General features: G+C 34.5%; 1 protein-coding gene across 3 annotated transcripts in view; it reads left to right on the top strand.

The window, feature by feature from the left end:
• Positions 1-19,497, top strand: part of GSK3B (glycogen synthase kinase 3 beta) — a 194,137-nt gene that overhangs the window by 143,512 nt on the left and 31,128 nt on the right. For 2 of the 3 annotated variants that reach the window (XM_049629428.1, XM_049629430.1), the window contains exons 8-9: positions 8,415-8,510; positions 17,171-17,209. In XM_049629428.1, coding sequence (XP_049485385.1) covers positions 8,415-8,510; positions 17,171-17,209 — 135 coding nt within the window. The remainder of the gene's footprint in view (positions 1-8,414; positions 8,511-17,170; positions 17,210-19,497) is intronic. The other variant, XM_049629429.1, reaches the window with a different exon arrangement.

Here is a 19,497-nt window from a genome sequence, read left to right as displayed (position 1 = left end):
TTCTATTAGAACACACTTTTTTTTAATTTTTTTTTTTTTAACGTTTATTTATTTTTGAGACAGAGAGAGACAGAGCATGAACAGGGAAGGGGCAGAGAGAGAGGGAGACACAGAATCTGAAGCGGGCTCCAGGCTCTGAGCTGTCAGCACAGAGCCCGTCGCGGGGCTCGAACTCACGGACCGCGAGATCGTGACCTGAGCCGAAGTCGGTGCTTAACAGACTGAGCCACCCAGGCGCCCCAACACACTTTTTTTTAATCTCTTCACCTGTACATGGACATTTGACTTGTTTTTGGTTTTTGGCTGTTGCAAGTAAAACTGCTATGAATGTTTGTTTACAAGTCTTTTTGCAGGCATATGCATATTTCTTTTCAAGAAAGGACTTGAAAGTATCTATAAAGGACTGAAGTTGCCAGTCATATAATAAGCGTATGTTAACTTCATAAGAAATTAGCAAACTGTTTTCCAAAGCAGTTTTACTGTTTTTCACTCCCACCAATAAGAGAGTTCCTGTGTTCTACATTTTCGTCTATACATGGTATTCAAGTATAGTCTTAAAATTAATATTATCATTAGGAAATGTCCGTCTTTAGTTTAATTTCCTTGCCCTGAAGTCTCCATTTTCTGACGTAGACACTCCATTTTTCTTATAAGTGTTTGCATGGTATAAGTTTCTGCATTTTGAGCTATGTGTCTTTATATTTCAAGTTTCTCACAGACAGCATATACTTACTATTTTTATAGAGTCTGACAATTTCTACCTTTTTAAAAGTTTTATTTATTTATTTCAGAGAGAGAGAGAGAGAGAGAGAGAGAAAGAATCCCAAGCAGGCTTAGGGCCATCAGCACAGAGCCAAACATGGGGCTCAATCCCATGACCCATGAGATCATGACCTGAACCAAAATCAGGAGTCAGATGCTTGCTTAACTGACTGAGCCATCCAGGCGCCCCTTTTTTTTACTTTTAAATAGTGCATACCTTTGCATGACATTCCAAATTTATTGAACTACTGATGCAAAATTATACAAATTGTGCTACTTTACTTAAGGCTTTTAGTTTACACTTGACCACCTTTAAGCAGTTATGGCTCCCCAAACAATTTAATAACAACAATAGTTTCTGTAAGTTAGGCTTTGCAATTAAAAATTCTTGCAATAAAATTACAGTATGCACAACTATGCATAATATGGCACTTACCCACTGTTCAACATTCCAAGCAAGATTTTATACATGTGAAATAATCACGGCAGGCAAAAATACTAAAAGTTGAATGCTTGGTATTGCAAATATAGTTAGACATGAGTAAGCATAGGATTTACAGCGAGAATCTACAATTAAAGAAGTCTGAAAGTGATTTATCAAAGTTTGAGGTTTGTTAAACTTTCTAATCTTGTTTAGCTAATTAGATGCTTACATTTCTTCATATAATTCTTCTGTTGCCTCAGATCTATATTAACTGTTCAAGATATTGTTTTTATTAAGTTGAATTACCAGATATGGGTAGATTTACTTTAAATCATTTTTTATTGTTAATTCTATTTTTTTAGCTTTTAATTATAGCCTTGTGATCTTATAAAATCTTAGTATATCCTGCACAACTCAAAGAGATTCAGACTTCATTTTATAGTATAATCATTAGAGTTTAAGAAAATGATTTTTTTGAATTATTTAAAAAAAACTTTTCCTTGTTTTTTCCCTTAATATTAGGTAGACCATTTTAGGGAGTCAACTACACATGTATTTGAATCCCATATTTACAGCTGACAAACTGTAGCTTTGAGAAGTTGGTTTACCGCCATCACTTGTAGGTTTCTTTTAAGTGTAAAATGGGTAATAAAATATTTATAAAGTTTAAATGAGAAAAGAAAACTGATAATCCTTCACGCAGAGCTTTCTGTGTACTGAATGCTGAATAAATATTTCTTCTCTTTGTTCTCGCCTTTTCCTCACTCATGGACCTTTTGAAAGGAGAACTTACATATGCTGTCTCCACTTACTTCAGATGATTGTGTCTGCTTCCTCTTTTCATGGTTGATCTCACCATGGTCAGAAGGGAAGTCTCTTCACAGCCAGATGTAGTAAACACCTTTTGGGCTTTATTTTAGCTGAGCTAATTGTGTCATAAGTTACCTCTCTGTCCTTTAAATGTTTACTTTCCTTGGCCTCCGTGGTATCATTGTCTGTAGGACTTCTAGTCTCTTGGACTTCTGTCTCAGTTTTCTTTTTAAATTTTCCTTTTACCTATATATTTGTGTCCCATGGGCCATCTTTAGTGCTCTTCTCCTTCAGTTTGCTCGACCTGTATACACTGTCGCATCCACCAAGCACCTGTACATCAAGTACTACCAAACCTGTTTTCTACCCTCATGCCCTCTTTGAAATGATATACCTAATATTGGCCACTTAGTTCTTCTTGAATGTCTTAAATATTATTTTTTTTTCCAGCACTATGCATTCATGCTTAATAGCATCAACATCTTTCACGGCTTCCAAAATTAGAAACAAATATTGTCTTCCAATCAAGTCCAATAAATGGATTCTTTGATACCATCTCCTAAAATTGTTTTGCCACTGATGAGATTTGAATTATGCCCAACTCTGCTTCTAATTAGTTTTAACCTGAAAAGGTACTCCTTCTGGGCCTCATTTTTTCTCATCTCTAAAACTGTTGGGAAGAGGTCAGAGTTTGGCAACTACGGCCCAGGAGCCAAACGCACTCTGCTACTTATTCTTGTAAATAAACTTTTGTTTATGGCTGCATTTTGCTACAGCAGCAGAGTTGAGTAGTGACAGAGGCTCTGTGACCTACAAAGCCTGAAGTATTACTCTGATGCTTTATAGAAAAAGTTTGCTGACCCCTGTTCTATGGGATTTCCCATTTAGTTTCCATCTCTTTTAGCCAACCTGGGGAGAACCTGGTTTAAGATTTTTAAAAAAATAAAAAGAATAGAAAAATATTATAGTAGTTGAGTATTTGGCAAGAGAAGTTAAACATAGAAAATCCTATGACATTAGAATCTCTGTTTCCCCATCTAATGGCCTCAGTGAGTCATGATCATGTGGCCATAACATGGATAAGAAGTTCTCCATTGCTGCTTTGTGGTAACAGACTAGTTTATTTGGTTAATTGCTTTTAACTAACCAATAGTGAATAGATCAGTGATTCCACTTACTGGTTAGTAACTAGGTTCTTAGAAGTCACAAATACACATATTTTAAAAGTAAAGGACACATTTAAACTCTGACCATCAATTATAATTATAATTGAGAATCTTTTTTATATCATTATTTGCTAAAACATTATTTCTCAGTGTGATAACAGATTTTGCACATATATACACTCTGTATATTGAAAGAAGATTCGAAATACACAGAAAAATACTTATGTAAAAGTCATAAATATTGAACCGTAATTAATTCCAGTACACATATGCTGAGGTGTACTAATGTCTGCAGCTGACTTTGAAATGTATCAAAAAATAAGGTGAATTTATATATGTGTGGATAGATGGATGGAAGTGTGATGAACCAAACACAGTAAAATGTTAATCATAGAATCTGGGGAGTTGGTATAAAGAAAAAGGGTTTTCACTGAAAAAAATACATGTAAAATTTTGGGCAAATGTTTAGATATGAGTGGCTCTGAGATAGGAATTTAAGGAGAAGATATAGGAGTGAAAACACACACAATATACCTTCTTGCTTTCACATTAAATAAATTATTAAAAGTTTGTATGTTAAGCAAACTTGTATATATGGCATGTTTCACAGCTGTTTTATTATGTATTTCACAGATTTACTTCACCTTAGGTTATAATAAAAAACACATAAGAATTATAACATTCACTTCAGGGAGGATGCTGTCTTTTCATTATAGTTTGTAACTGGAATTCTCTTGCTTAGCCCCTATTGGAAAGTTAACCAAATGGCTGATAAGTCCATGTGATCTCTGTCCATGCAGTCTGCATTTACTAATTGGACATCATTCAATTCTCATTTCTTTTGGCATTCTTACCAACTTGTAGGGAGTTAGGACTGTGTCTTGTGTTAACAAAGTACTGAATAAATAGAGGGGGACTGCACAGCAAATAGTGATTCAAATGTGGGCATTTTTCTTAAATGTCATTTCGTTTACTGTGAAATATATCATAATACAGAAATATATTAAAATGCATTCAGTGTAAAGCACAATAATAAAGTGAATATCATGTAATTATTACTCATATTAGGAATTAAAGGTTAGAGAGGGAGGGAGCCAAAACATAAGAGACTCTTAAAAACTGAGAACAAACTGAGGGTTGCTGGCGGGGGGGGAGGGAAAGGAGGGTGGGTGATGGGTATTGAGAAGGGCACCTTTTGGGATGAGCACTGGGTGTTGTATGGAAACCAATTTGACAATAAATTTCATATTTTAAATAAATAATATTTTTTAAAAAGGTTATAAAAAAAACAATTAAAGGAATTATGTATGCCCCAATCTGGTTATAATCCCTCCTATATTTTCTCTGTTGAGTTTAATAATCCATACCTGATTTTTCTAACAAATATTCCCATGTTTTTTATTTTAGTTTTTATTTCCCATGTTTGTTTATTATATAGTTTTACAATTTTACTATATAAACTAAAATATACTTTGGTCTTGCCTGCTTTTAAACTTTATATAAGGCAGTCCTACTGTATGTATTCATTGATGAGTGAAAACACCACTTTGTGAGATTCTTCAGAAGGGATGTGTAGTTAATGTACCATTTTATGACTGTACCTCAATTTATTAATGCTACTTTGGGATTTTTGCTTTTGCCTGCAGTATTTTATTATTATGAACAATGTTGCTTTGGATATATAAAAAGTTTCTCTAGGTTAGAGGATATACCTTAAAATGGAATTAGTAAGTTGTAGCATCATTGAAGATATGCATTTTAAATACTCAGTTATTCATGTCGTTGTTGTTGTTGTTGTTGTTTTCTTCCAGTAGTTAAAAGAATCCACTAGGGTTGCATTTGGGGAGCAGAATTATCGATTAGTTCACTCTCCCTTCTTTTTCACTCCTCTCCCTCTTTCCCAGTACATATACACACATACATAGACACACAGACGTGCACGCGCGGGCGCACACACACACACACACCCTTCATTTGAGGGTCTAAAATAGGATATTAGTGTTTGCTTTATTACTTAAAAATAAAAACTGAGGGGCTCCTGGGTGGCTCAGTCGGTTGAGCATCCAACTTCAGCTCAGGTCATGATCTCACAGTTCATGAGTTTGAGCCCCACGTCAGGCTCTGTGCTGACAACTCAGAGCCTGGAGCCTACTTTGGATTCTTTGTCTCCCTTTCTCTCTGCCCCTCCCCCTCTTACATTCTGTCTCTCTCTCAAAAATAAATAAACATTTAAAAATAATAAAAATTAAGATTCCTTTTTAGCCTTCATATTTTAAGTGTGAATAGTTCCTTACTTACAATGTCTGATGTCTACAGCTACAAAAGCCAGTGATTTCCCTTCCCAATACTAAATAATACCTTGCTCCTGTCTGTAAAGTTGGACTTCTGCTACAAAAAGGAAGGGAGCTTAAATAACTGGAGATATGTTTCCAGTGCCCAAAAGTGAGCTTTCCACAGAGTGATGTGTTATAATTTAGATTATTTTTACACATCTTTTTTTATCCCCTCAATGACATCAGGGGTTTGCTCAGAAATTGTCTTTTAGGCAATTAAAAGTCATTTTATAGTTAACTAGATTCTTTTTTTACTTACATTGACAAATAATAGTATATAACTCTATAGCTCAGAATGTTCTACCTCTCTTACTTTAACTTTATATATTCTAATACTTAGTTTCTGAAAGATATAATTGACATATAATAATGTGCACATATTTAAAGTGCACAGTTTGGTAAGACGTATTCACATAAGAAACTACCACCATGAAATCAAGACAATGAACATATTCCTCACCCCCCATAATTCACTAGTACTCTTTGTAAGGCTTGTCTCCAGCCTTCACAATCATGGCTTTCCTTTCTGTCACTGGAGACAAAATTTTCTACATTTCTGTACAAATGAAATGATAACAGTAGGTACTGTCTCTGGTCTGGCTTATTTTACTCAGTATAAATTTTTTTAGATTCATCCATGTTCTTTTTCTTATTAGTGAATAGTATTCTATTGTATGGGTATACCCTCATTTGTTTATTTATTCATCTGTTGTGGACATTTGAGTTGTTGCTACTTTTTTGGTAGTTGCAAAAAAAGGTGCTATGCACATTTGTGTAAAAGTTTTTGTATGAACATATGCTTTCATTTCTCTTGGGTAAATACCTAGGAGTAGGAATGATGGATGTATGGTAAGTATATGTTTATGTCTTGAACATACTGCCAAAGTATTTTCTAAGGTGCCATACAATTTTACCTTTCCTCTAGCAATGGATGAGAATTTCAGTTGCTCTACATCCTCACCAGGACTTGGTTTACACAGGCAATCTTTTTTTTTTTTTTTTTTAACTTTAACCTTCTTAATAGGTATGTAGGTGGTATCTTACAGTTTTAACTAGCATTTCCTTGATAATAATGAGGTTGAGCATTTTTGCATGTGCTTATTTAGTTACTATCTGAGTATTCTTTGGTGAAGTGTCTGATTCTATCTTTTGCCCATTTTTATTGGGTTGCTTGTCGTTTTGTTTTGAGTTTATAGGAGTCTTTTCTATAATCTAGATAGGAGTCCTTTGCAGAATGTATGTTTTGCAAATGTTTTCTTTCAGTCTGTAGCTTGCCTTTTTGTTTTCTTAAGAGTGTCTTTTGGGGGCGCCTGGGTGGCTCAGTCGGTTCAGCATCAGACTTCAGCTCAGGTCATGATCTCACTATTTGTAAGTTCAAGCCCCATGTCAGGCTCTGTGCTGGCAGCTTGGAGCCTGGAGCCTGGAGCCTGCTTCGGACTCTGTGTCTCCCTTTCTCTCTGCCCCTCCCCTGCTCGCACTCTGTGTCTCTCTCTCTCAAAAATAAATAAACATTAAAAAAAAAAAAAGAGTGTCCTTTGAAGAATAAAACTCTTAAAATTTTGATTAAGTTCTGGTTTTAATGAAGTCTAGAGAATTAGAACCAAAAAACAAACCAGAAAAACCCTGAAATTCTTACTTTCCCCTGATTATCTACTGGTTACCACCACAAATCCAGTACTTAAATTATTAAGTTCCACTCCTTCTTTGCCACTATTTTTGAATTACAAATGGCTGAATATTGTAACAAATTTGTTTTATACCAGGCTTTAGAATTATAAAGAAAGATATATATCATCTTTCTTCAAAGCACTCTCGTTTTTAGTAATTTATGTTTCTTCCTGTCATCTGTCTTGTGCAGTCAATTCCATAGACTTTCCTTTGTCCAGTGCATACTGCATCTCTAGAGGCAATGATGCATTCAGTATATTTTTATTTTGTATTATACTCTTTCCCATGCACAAATATGTAATTTCATTATAACAAGAAATCTCTTCTTCTTTGTATTCTCCATATGTCATAGCATAGTTCCTTGGACACAGGAAACAATCACTAAATACTCACTGAATGGTATTATTGATGACTGTTTGAGTAAGTTCTCCTTATTAATTTATTGATAATAAAACCTGTGGGGCACCTGGGTAGCTCATTCCATTAAGTGTTTGACTCTTGACCTCATCTCAGGTCATGATTTCATGGTTCATGAGTTCGAGCCCCACGTCGGGATCTGCGCTGACAGAATGGAGCTGCTTGGAATTCTCTCTCCCCCTCTCTCTGCCCCTACCCACTCGTTCTGTCTCTCTCTCTCTTTCTCTCTCTCTCAAAATAAATAAACTTAAAAAAATTAAAACCTTTGACTATACTAAATGAATAAAAGATCTCATTTCAAATGTCCATGGTTACAGTAGATGGTTTTTCTAGTTAGAACAAAGATGTTTGATTTTTACTTGAATGCTTTTGAGTGATCTTTTTTTTACAACCGTGGCTTCACATTATGATTATCTCATAGAAGTCTGTGTAGGGTAGTATAGCATTAGGATCCATAGCCAGTTAAAAATTAAAAGTCTTGGAGTGTCTGGGTGGCTCAGTCAGTTAAGTGTCAGGCTCTTCTGACTTCAGCTCAGGTCACGATCTCACCCCCATGTTGGGCTCTGCGCTCACAGCATAGAGCCTGCTTGGGATTCACTCTTTCCCTCTCTCTCTGCCCCTACCCCACTTGCGCGTGTGCTCTTTCTCTCTCTCTCAAAAATAAACTTAAAAAAAAAAAAAAAAGTCTCATGCAAAGTCTGCTCTTTCTAACGAGTTTTGTATTTCATAACTTTGGAATTCCTTTTTCCAATGAAACCAATATGCTAAAACATAAAGACTTAATATTTGTAAGTATATAGAAAAATATGGCAATAACTTGCTTTCTTTATCTAGGTCCTGGGGACACCAACAAGGGAGCAAATTAGAGAAATGAACCCAAACTACACAGAATTCAAATTCCCTCAAATTAAGGCACATCCTTGGACTAAGGTGAGTCAAAAAGAGTTTTTTAAAAAGCACATTAACCAGTAGTTAACTTAAACTTGGGTTTCTCATTGTTCTTAAACTAAACTATTTTGATACTAGATAGCTGCCTGAGTACAAAGTATACAGCAGCTCTGCATCTAAATATAGTTGGGTAGTATCAGTGTGTCATTGACGGTATATAGTTTTGTCCCTACTGATTTCCTGTAGATGGTTTTCAGCCTGGGTTTTTGTTTGTAGGATAACGACAGTGTACCTATATCATCAAAATAAAGAATTTCACCAGGAGTAGTATCATATATATAAATTTTGACTATGTAAAACTCAGAAGTTAATTTCTTTACACAATTAGAGATACTTTTTCAATATATAGCATATGAAAATGTATATTTCATATATTTTTAAAACTTATATAGACCTTATTATAGATTATACTGTCTTTTTTCTTTTATTTACTTTCTTGTTGGTGTTTTGGGAGAGAAATAAAAAGATTTGATCTCGCTTGGAGTGTACATTGAAAGTATTGGTATGTTAATGGGCTATCACTAGCCCTTGAATAGCCTCACCCCAACATTAAATGGAACCAATTCTAAGAGCATAGGTACTAATTTACCAGAAAATTGATTTTTTGCTTTGATACTTAATTGAAATAATTTTAAGAGAGATTTTACTTAAAAGTTTTTTCATTTCGGTGTAATTTGTGAGATTAGAGCAGAGGAAAAAAATCTCAATCAGGGTTTATTGCTAGAGTGAATCTCTAGTGTCCTTATTTTATAGATTCAGAAACTCTGGCCAAAGATACCAAGTGACTTATTCAGGATTACATAGGTGACCATGACAAAGCCAGGATTAAACTTCTACTTTCTGTGTGTGTGTGTGTGTGTGTGTGTGTGTGTGCGCGCGCGTGCGCATGCAATGCCAGACTTATTTAGAGTTATGTAACATGTACCTCTTCTTGTCTTTATGTATATTTCATTATATATTTTTGTGAGTTAGAAATGTTCAACTCTTTTATGGTTCAAGCAGAGATTTTCTGTACTTAAAAATGTAGATGTAACATTTTGTTTTGAGCATTGATAGGTTCATTTAGTTAGTTATGTATCTTTTATGATAAGAGGTGAAATAATTTAGGGCTATAGATGAAATAATTTATATTCCCAGATTCAAAGTATGTTTCTTTCTGTAAATTGTATTATGGTTCTCGTTACTTTTCCTTCAAGTTCTCAGAATCTTATTATCTCTCTTCACTGCAGAAGATCCTTTTGTCACTAATTACTTGTTTAGAATCGGAGATCTTGGTGTTTTAGTGCCAGAATTCTAGGTTAGCTTTTACTGGCCATGATGTTGCCTTCCCCACCACACCTTTTAAAATTTATAATAAACACTAAATATTCTGAGATAAACCATTCTTTGATCTTTACGCTTAAAGTTTATTTTGAACTGGGTCAGAAGATACTTAGGGTCTCTCACCTGGGTCTAAACTCAGAGATTCCTAGGTGACCTTTGGGATTTAAAGTTTGAGTTGTAGTTTGAATTCAGTGAAGTTTTATAAGTTAAAGTATAAGTGACTTGTAGTATACTATGATTTCAACCATGTTAAAGAAAAACAAAAAATAAAGAGAATTCTATATATTGAATAAATACAGGGAAATACTCCCAAAATGCTAATGTTTGAGTGAGATGAGTGTAGGTGATTTTATTTTCTTTGTTCTGCATTTCCACACTTTCATTAATAAGCGTGTCATTTTTATGAAGAAAGAAAAATAAAGCTCTTTTTGGTATAACCTAAGTATTCCTTACATGCTACCCTTAATATAGAGTATCTATCTAACCAACATGATGCTGAAATTGAGGTCATGAAATTTACTTTAACAGTTTCTATCCTTTTTTTTTTTTTTTTTTTTTTTTTTTTATAATACCATTACATCTAGTCTTCTGCTAGTATTAGTGTGTGTCATATTCTGCATTTTTTCCCCCAGGATATATCTTTTGAAGTATTAGCTAAGATGGAACGTGAGGTGAGGAATGGTTGTTTATAATTAAAATGCAGCCTGCATAAGATTTGTGGTCAATATGTATACTTTACATCTTCCTCTACTTATGTGGACTCCTCATGTTTTATATCTTACAATCATGCTCTTCAAACTTGAATAATCTATATAAAGCCCTTTTGTTTGTTTGTCTTCTTTAGGCTTCCATTCCTATATACCATGTGTAGAATGATGACTCACTTCTCCCACCTATTTTGTGTGTTCAAACTACTGTGAACTCTTCATTCATATAGTGTGCCTTGGCATAATTTGATTTTCACTTAGTACAAATGCATTTATTATGTAATAAGTACACTTACGTTAATTTCTCATTAGCGCACATAACTAGGTTGATGTTATTGGTTGTAAACACAAAACCAAATTCAGACACAGAAATTCCATGACACTATTCTGTCATCTGGATGAATCTAGATGATCCAAAATATGCTTATGTTGATTTTTAAAATAGGTTATTATCAAAATGAAAACACAAAATTTTAAATTTCTGGCAGGAAGTGAGTCCCCTGTCTTCTCTGTTATGATAGTAAGCACCAGCCTCAGAAGTACTGTCTTATGCTAGGCTGCCAGTGAAGTTATTTTTTAAGAAACGTATAATGTTCTCTAAAGAGAAGAGCTTCTTGCCCTTTGAGGGCAGGTAACAAAGTCTGGAAACAAAAGCTGCTTTGCCTTTATTTTGGTCTTCTGATAGAACCTACATTAGGTCCATTTCCTAAAACTGTGAGCATGTGAACCCTGCTTTTCTGTGCTGCAGTATAGTACAGCTATATCCCCAAATACTGGAAGCTGGTGTGCTCAAAAATGTAGGCAGACAGAAAGATCAAGAAAGAAATGTCTTTTAAGGGGCGCCTGGGTGGCTCAGTCGGTTAAGTGTCCGACTTCAGCTGAGGTCACGATCTCATGGTCCATGAGTTCGAGCCCCGCGTGGGACTCTGGGCTGATGGCTCAGAGCCTGGAGCCTGCTTCCAATTCTGTGTCTCCCTCTCTCTCTGCCCCTCCCCTGTTCATGCTCTGTCTCTCTCTGTCTCAAAAATAAATAAACGTTAAAAAAAATTTCAAAAAGGAAAAAAAAAGAAATGTCTTTTATGCAAACATTGAAGTGAAGGGATTTAGATGTGTAGGAAAAATAGCAAACAGAAGAACTAGACAATAAGATGTTTCTAGTATGGTTTAGGGCAGGAATCTTGAGAATTTAGAAATCCAATAAGTTGCCCTTGAGTATTACTTAATAGCCAGAGCAATCTAATTCATTGATTTAAAGTTTAAGTAGGAAAGAAAATGCTAATGTTTTGAAACAGGGACCATTACTGAGTGGGGATAAGAGGATAAAAACCTCCTGCATTGCTGTATACTGTAAACTTCAAAGAATAAAAAGCCAGATGGAAAGGAAAACAAGTGATGCAAAGAAAGTTTGAGAATTAAAAAGAGATGGAAATTGGCTGACAGAAGAGGAAGCTTAAATTCTGCACTTAGTATACCGAGGTATGGTTAAATGACAGTCTATTAGGTATGAAGTGAGGATCTAGTTTGAACATCACTCCTACTCTTTGTGCCTGGAGTTTTTTCTTTTGCAAGATACCAATTAGCTATTGTCTTTTCTAGGATTCTTTGGAAAATAGTAATATGCATAAAAAGGATTATTTTATTTTACTTCTAAAGTAATATAAAGATCCTGCCTCCAATATAGTTCTATGATTTGTCCTCTCTGTCCTGCCCGGAGTTTAGTTTTGGCCATCATCGTATCATAGAATTGTTAAAACAGCCTCCTAACCAGTTTCCCTCCTTCAGTTTCGCATCTTTTTTTTTGTTTTTTAATGTTTATTTTGCGAGAGCACATATGTGTCGAGAGAGAGAGAGAGAAAGAGAGAGAGAATCCCAAGCAGGCTCCACACTATCAGCGTGGAGCCTGACACAGGGCTTGATCATGCAGAGCTTGGTCTCACAAACCATGATGTCGTGACCTGAACCAAAATCAAGAGTGGGACACTTAACCTACTGAGCCACCCAGGTGGCTCAAAGTTTTCTTAAAAGTACATGTAATACTGTCACTCCTATTTAGAAATCTTCTCTGATTACTCATTGCTTTTAGGAAAATATGACATACATATAAAGACAAGGTGATGATTATGTCCCACTTTTTGCTTGTCTAGTTTAGTTATTAATTGAATGTCCCTTCACTCTCAAAAGTGTCCCATTTTGGATAATAGATTATACAGTCATTCTGTTCCTTATTGTTTCTCTTTTTCCCCAGAAAAGCAAGAAGTTTATTCTTGTTCTGTCCCTGACCTTTCTAACCTCTAATTTTCCCCCAGAGAAGTGATTTATATTTCTCTTTTATTAGCGTCTTTTCACACTTGGAAGGATCTTCTTCTTCCCTGCTTACCACATCTTAATCTTTTGTCAAGACTCAAATCTTAACTTCTCCCATGAAATATTTTCTAATTTTCTGAGCTCTCCATGATTAATTCCCACCATATAACTCTTATAGTACCTTTCAAGTTACACCATATGTCTTGTAGCAGTTCCTAATTTCTTTTTCATAATGGTAATAATAAGATGGATATCCGTTACTTTAAAATGTTTGTTGCTAAGTCTTTGGAACACGTAGTAAGTTTAATAGTTAAGTGTCTGTAGGATATATGGGGCCATAGATTATTGGTTAAGTATCACAGAAAGCAGTATCCACAAGTCAGTCCTTACATACTCAATTTCTTAGAACACTGTCCACATACTTGAAAATGAATAAATGTACTATTTACAGCTAGCTATGAGTAAGCAGAAAATTGGGTTCGAGGTCGTTTCAGCTGTTAAAGGTACCAGACTAGATAGGACATGGTACATTTTTTATTCTCTATGTTTAAAACTAAACACAAAACCTTACTGTACTTTTTTTTTTCCTACCGTACTTATTTTTTTAAGACTTTATAATTTTACCTTTTTTTTCTGAGCTTTTCAGTACAATATTTTTCACTTGGTAAACTTAGCTGTTTCAACTATAGTTTAACACATTTACAGTTTTAAAAAATGCCTTCAGAGGGGTCGAGAGAACACAAAACAAAATTTGTTGTCAGACTTCTTTTTTTGCAGGCAAGCTTATCAACCTTTTCTGGTTTTGCTCACATGTATTCCAGAAAGCCTAAAACAATGGTGGGATTTCTACTAGTTCCTAAGATTGCACCTGTCTGTTTTGTTCTGTTGATTAGGTAAATTAGTTTTATATTATTACTTAACATCTGCCCTGAACATTCTACTAATCCATTATCACTTGTCTCAAAAATACACTGTTTTCTACTGAATTTTCTACCTACATCTACATTAGTGCTAGAATAATCACTTCTTCTCTAACATTTATTTTCCCATGTGCGTAGACTTCCTCACTTTTCTAGTTATACTGGCTATGCTCCCATTTCTTTGCTGAAAACTATGCACTTTAAAATCTAGCCCCTAGGGTGGCTAATCCCTATGTAAGATGGATAATATAAACAAGAAAGAATACTAAGGCATAAGTTTTGAGATCACTTGTGGGGAGCAAAGGGATAGGGTTGGAGGCAAATTAAAAAAGAAAGCAAAAATCTACTTTTAATATATCATTTTTTCCTTAAAACACCTATCTCCTATGTACCCAGCACTGTGCTGGATACCATAAAGTATGAAAAAGAAGTAAAATATATAGCCCTTGTTTTTGAAAAGCTTACAGGTGATATAAATGACTCAGTTGAAGCAAATATTGAATAACATATAACCAGATACTTGATTGTGTGCTGTAGGTGTTCAGAGGTGTTTCACATGCTGTATAGGTATAAGGCAGATCTCCAGTGAGGGAGGTAGAGGAAAAAAGGAAGCCTTCTTAAAGGTGATAGAAGAAAAAGGTGGGGTGGGCTGTTGAAGGAGGATTTTGATTTGATTACATGTTGGTAAGGTCAGGAATTGTTGTAGCCTAGGGGACTGTCCCTTAAGATGAGGAGGTATGGATAAAAAGAAAATATTCCTATATTCCTAGGAAGGTCAGTCTAACTACAGTAACTATTTTGTGAACAATGAGAGATTAAATTGAGTAAGTGGACATTTGGTAAATCATACTTCTGGGTAAGCCTGCAGTACTGTTTTATCAGTGAGTGATGTTAGAGGGAGAAATTAACTAAATGCTGATGTCAACACATATAATAATTTCTTACTGTAGTAGAGCTCAGGAAAACTCAATAAGCCTTTTAATTAGTACAGATGAAATTTATTGAATGCTGTCTCTGTTGTGGCTAAGGAAAGGATGTTTGTGCTTCTTATGAATGATGTACCACATGTGAACTCTTTAGTAGACTTAAGTTTTTTTCGTAGCTACTTAACCTGGTTAATTAACATAACTCTTCAACAAATCTATGGCATCGTCTCACTTTTAATCCTATATTTAGGTTTACAAATTGCAAATAATTTTAGATGATAAATAGACTGCTTGAGAGGCAGTATTGGGGTTGCTCTTTAGGAGTGTTCATGGTTTATCAGTCTTCAACATTGGGTGCTTGTGTATTTTGTGTGTAACCAGAGAACAGCGTCTATGTTGTACATTTATCACAATGAAATCTAGGAAAGAATAGCTGTTCGGAACAGGCACAGCACTTGTTCTGTGTTCTACTTAGATTAATTATCTTTGCCTTAGGCATTTTTACATTGCTCTGGTTGGCTGTTTAATATAGTAGAATTGCTGAGAGCTGATGCTATGAGAATCAATCATAGGCCTTGATATTTGTTTATAAATGGTAATTTTAAAAGGCTTAAGATTCAGTCATAACAGTTAGCTCCAGGTTGAAATTTGGTATTTGATGGCAAAAGTTTCTGTCTAGGACATGTAAGGAGAAAATTGCCTCTGTCATTTTTGAGTTATCCAAATGCAAATTTATTTTGAATAATTCTTCATTTAAGAACTCATTTGCATTTGTTCAATACCATAGAGACTTTCTTTTTGAAAAAATGAATTTTTTCTGTTAGTTTCTTCTGTGGACTAGTATTTGTGGTGAGAGTTTGCTTCAATTTAAGAAAATGAGTTGCTGCACAGGTGAGGTAGTATTTGAATCACTTAAAAGTTCATGTCAGTGTTTTAGTTCTTTTCAATTTTTCCTTTCTGTTTTCTTTCTTTTGTTTATTTATTTATTTTTTGCTTTGTTCTGTTTTATTTTATTTATTTACTTTTGTTTTTAGTTTTTACAGGGGGTGTTTTGGGCTCTTCATGGCCTTGCTAACATACTTGGCTGGCCATATTTAGTCTGCGCACTAATCGTTAGTTGGCCCAATTGAGTCTTACTTTGTGCTCTCATTTTTTTTAGTCTTGCTTTCTATCTTTGTCCAGCTGATTGTGTTTTAGTTCATGAGAGATTTTTATTCTGATGGGCCGGATTTTAATCCGTGTACTAAATTTTAGTCTGCAGACTAAAAGTAATCCGCGGATTATTTATTTTTGCAAAATATTAATTCCCCCACTGGAAACTATCCTAAAAGAATGTTAAATTCTCTTAGAATAGCCAAGGGAATTCACAGCTACTGGTGAGTTCTGCCATTTTTTATTCTCAATACCTAGACATAATAGATCCTACTACCTCCCTTGCATATTTGGCTCCGTTGTGCCTAGGTGTTGGTGTACATTACTATGCATGTCACCTATAACTGTGACTGTCCCTTAGTTGTATTGTTTATTGTATATATTTTTTGTTTAGCTTTTGGTGGGTGAATTGGGCATATTTGCACTTGGAACTGTGTTGAATTTGTAGTGCTCAAAGATGTAGCATTTTTTTTTCAGTGAGTTTTTCCAAAAAGGAAAGAATGTTCTATATTTATTTTTACTAAGTAATGGGTGCAAGGGTATGAGGGGGCAAAGCCCACAATAGAGAAAGTAAGTTTATACCCGCACTCCTGAGGTGATATGTCAATTTCCTGAAGAATCCTAAAATAATGAGAATGTCAGCAAATATCTTTTAGCAGGGAAGTCAATCCAAAATGGAGAATAATCCGCGGTGGCCTGATCCTTCTTAGCTCACACAAATTGAAAATATCTGGCTTGAAATCTATAGTAATATAAATTAAATATATTTATTACTTTCTTCCATCACTAATAATTAAGCAAAAAAATGTTTATACTGTCTAACTGGAATAAATTAATAGATAAAAATTAGCATATTGGGAACTGATATCTTTAAAAGCAGGCTAATATGCCCCATCCCAGTCATGTCAATGGACGATGAATCCAGGTCGTAGAAGACCAAACACTTTACTTTGGGAAGTTTACTTCTAGATTTCATTTTGATTTTAACTTTTTTTGGTTTTGTATTTTTTTAATAAACGCACTGGCATTGGAACATAATAAATTAAAATTAAAATGTTTCTTTATTGTGCCTCACCATTGCGCAATCAAAAATTTTTTTGCATACACTGTGGTGAAATAATTTTTAAAACTTGGACTTGCTACTGTGGAGACTGATGTTTAAAGTTTATAACTGTATAAACATTTTCTATGTCCCCCCCCCCCAACACCATGGATTTCTTATAACACTGGATATATTTTTCCTTGCTGGACTATTCTCTTTTGGATTGACTTCCCCTGTTTGGATTATTTCACTGCATTATCATCTTTAGGATTCGTCAGGAACAGGACATTTCACCTCAGGAGTGCGGGTATGTACTTAATTTTTTTTTCCCAAAATTTCAGGGCAGGTCTATAAAACTAGGGGGAAAACTTTTTTTAGAAAGGCAAACCGTTATTCATTCTGGAAATGTAAAAGTAAAAACAGCATAGGTAGCTAGCTGTGATTTCTTCTTCATTCACTATGTGGCAATACAGGTTTTACTTATCATATATTTAGGTTGTCAGTCTCCTGAGTGATTTATTGACATCTAGACTAAAGTTTAGGAATTGTGGGGTTTAAAAATTACTTTTACAAGAATAAATATGAACAACGATACGCAGCAATAAAGGTTATGAATCTTAAACAATTTAAATGAGTACAGCAGCAGAAGCTTTGTTATTAGCCAGATTTCAGTAGTTACTGGCTTCCTTTTCTTTAGACACAAAGATAATTCAGAAGAGCTGTTTTCTAGTTTGGCCTCTAATTTTTTGAAGTTGTATGCTACCACACCCTATATTATGGTCACAAATCTGAACTTTGGGAGACACTGGTTTTGACTCCTCATAATTTCCCACTTAACCTTTATCCATAGAATACTGGTCTTATCAGGAATCTCTCAAAGGGTATAAAAAAAATAACATACTTTTTTAAAGGCAGCTTAAGTCTTGATTTTAATGTAGGCTCTTAGAATGAATTCTTCTTTATTGTTTTTAACTCTGTTTTTCCATGAGTTAGGATTTCCTGGCAAAATAAGCTAATACCTATCTTAGTACCAACCTGGATGTTCATTTGTAGCCAGTAAGATACTAAAAGGATGTGGATGACTTTTTTTTTTTTTTTTAAATAATCAGAGATAAGGTTACAGTACTGGTTTATTAGTACCTTTAACACAAAATCTTCATTAATATAACATGAAATTTTTCATTAAAGTACACTCACTGTCCAGCTACCCTACATTTGAATGTTAGCAGGAGACACTTATTTCTACTTTTAGTGGTACTTTTAATTCTACTTATGTGCTCCCATATTGGTGCAAAAGCATTTTTCCTTAGACTAGCTAGCAAAATAAATCCATGTGCTGTGAAATAAATGCAGACAGCCCTCAGGGATAAAACTTCTCAGTAATACTTGATATTTTTATGAAAGGTTTTCTGAGTTTTCCCACTGATTATTTTCTTTTACATTCTGAATTTGAAAATGAACCTGGCTAGAAAGCAAGAGAGGGAAAAATTTCTTAAAATAGTGGAAGATCTGAACGTTTCAAATAATATAATGCTTTGAAGATTTCCTTGACTGAGGCAACTCAGATCACTCGAAAGAATAAAGATAAAGCAGTTTTTGACTGTACAGAGGGTTTTCTAATATGGTCAAATGAATAATTAAGGCCTTTAACGTCCTGAAATGAATTCCTACTCAAGCCAATTTCTCAATTTCCATGGAAAATATCTTTATTAGCAATAAACTTTGTGTAAAAACAAAAGAAAAAAAGGTTTTCACTGTAGAAAGTACTCTTACAAGTAGTCTCTTGAAAAGTAATGAGCTCTATAGTAGTAACTAGTTCTCCTATCTCCAGTCTAAGTGAACGGCCAGATGTTACATGAGCTGCTCTCATCAGGAAACCTTACTCCCAGGGTCCTCCATGCCTCATCACAATCTACATGTCCTTCCTGCACTGTTTCCCTCCATTTATACTTTTCTGCCTCTCTTTATATGTCTGTCTGCTGCCACTACGACACCCTCTGTTATCCTGTGTTCTTCCTATCAAGGGGTATACGTTTCATTTTTCTTTTGTTTCAAAGGCTTTCTGTTCATCTGTTTATATTTGTTTCTGTTTTTCTCCTTTCTGTTTTTATTCTTCAACTCTCCATAATTTAGAACAGAGTTATTTTCATAGTTTTATGTATTGATTAAGCATTTCAAGACATAGATGTGGAAGGCGTTCTGTTCTTTTAAGCAAACTAGTTCATATGCATTTTGCTTTAATATAGCCTTCAGTTGACTTTTTCTGTGAATTAATGGCTCTTAATGAAAAGTACATTTCGTTCTCCCTAATTAAAACCCTAGAATATTCATTCAAATGAGGGTAATCTGGCCATGTTTGTGATAACAGCTACTCCTTGAGAAAAGCCTTGGACAGTTTGTCAAATTCTGGGTATTCAAGAATTTTTTTCAAATAAGGTAGACTCTTATATTAAAGAGTTAATACCAAGTCACTGGCATTTGTAGATCTAAAGTAAATAGCTTTTCTCTTTTGAAAGATCTTGATTACCAAATTTGAGTAGGGCTGTCAATTATTCTGATATTCTGCTAAAAATCACACAAAAGAGGCAGCTTTTT

This window comes from Panthera uncia, chromosome C2, assembly GCF_023721935.1.
Source record: "Panthera uncia isolate 11264 chromosome C2, Puncia_PCG_1.0, whole genome shotgun sequence".
In the NCBI taxonomy this organism is placed as follows: domain Eukaryota; kingdom Metazoa; phylum Chordata; class Mammalia; order Carnivora; family Felidae; genus Panthera; species Panthera uncia.
This window is presented reverse-complemented; position numbering and strand designations above follow the sequence as displayed.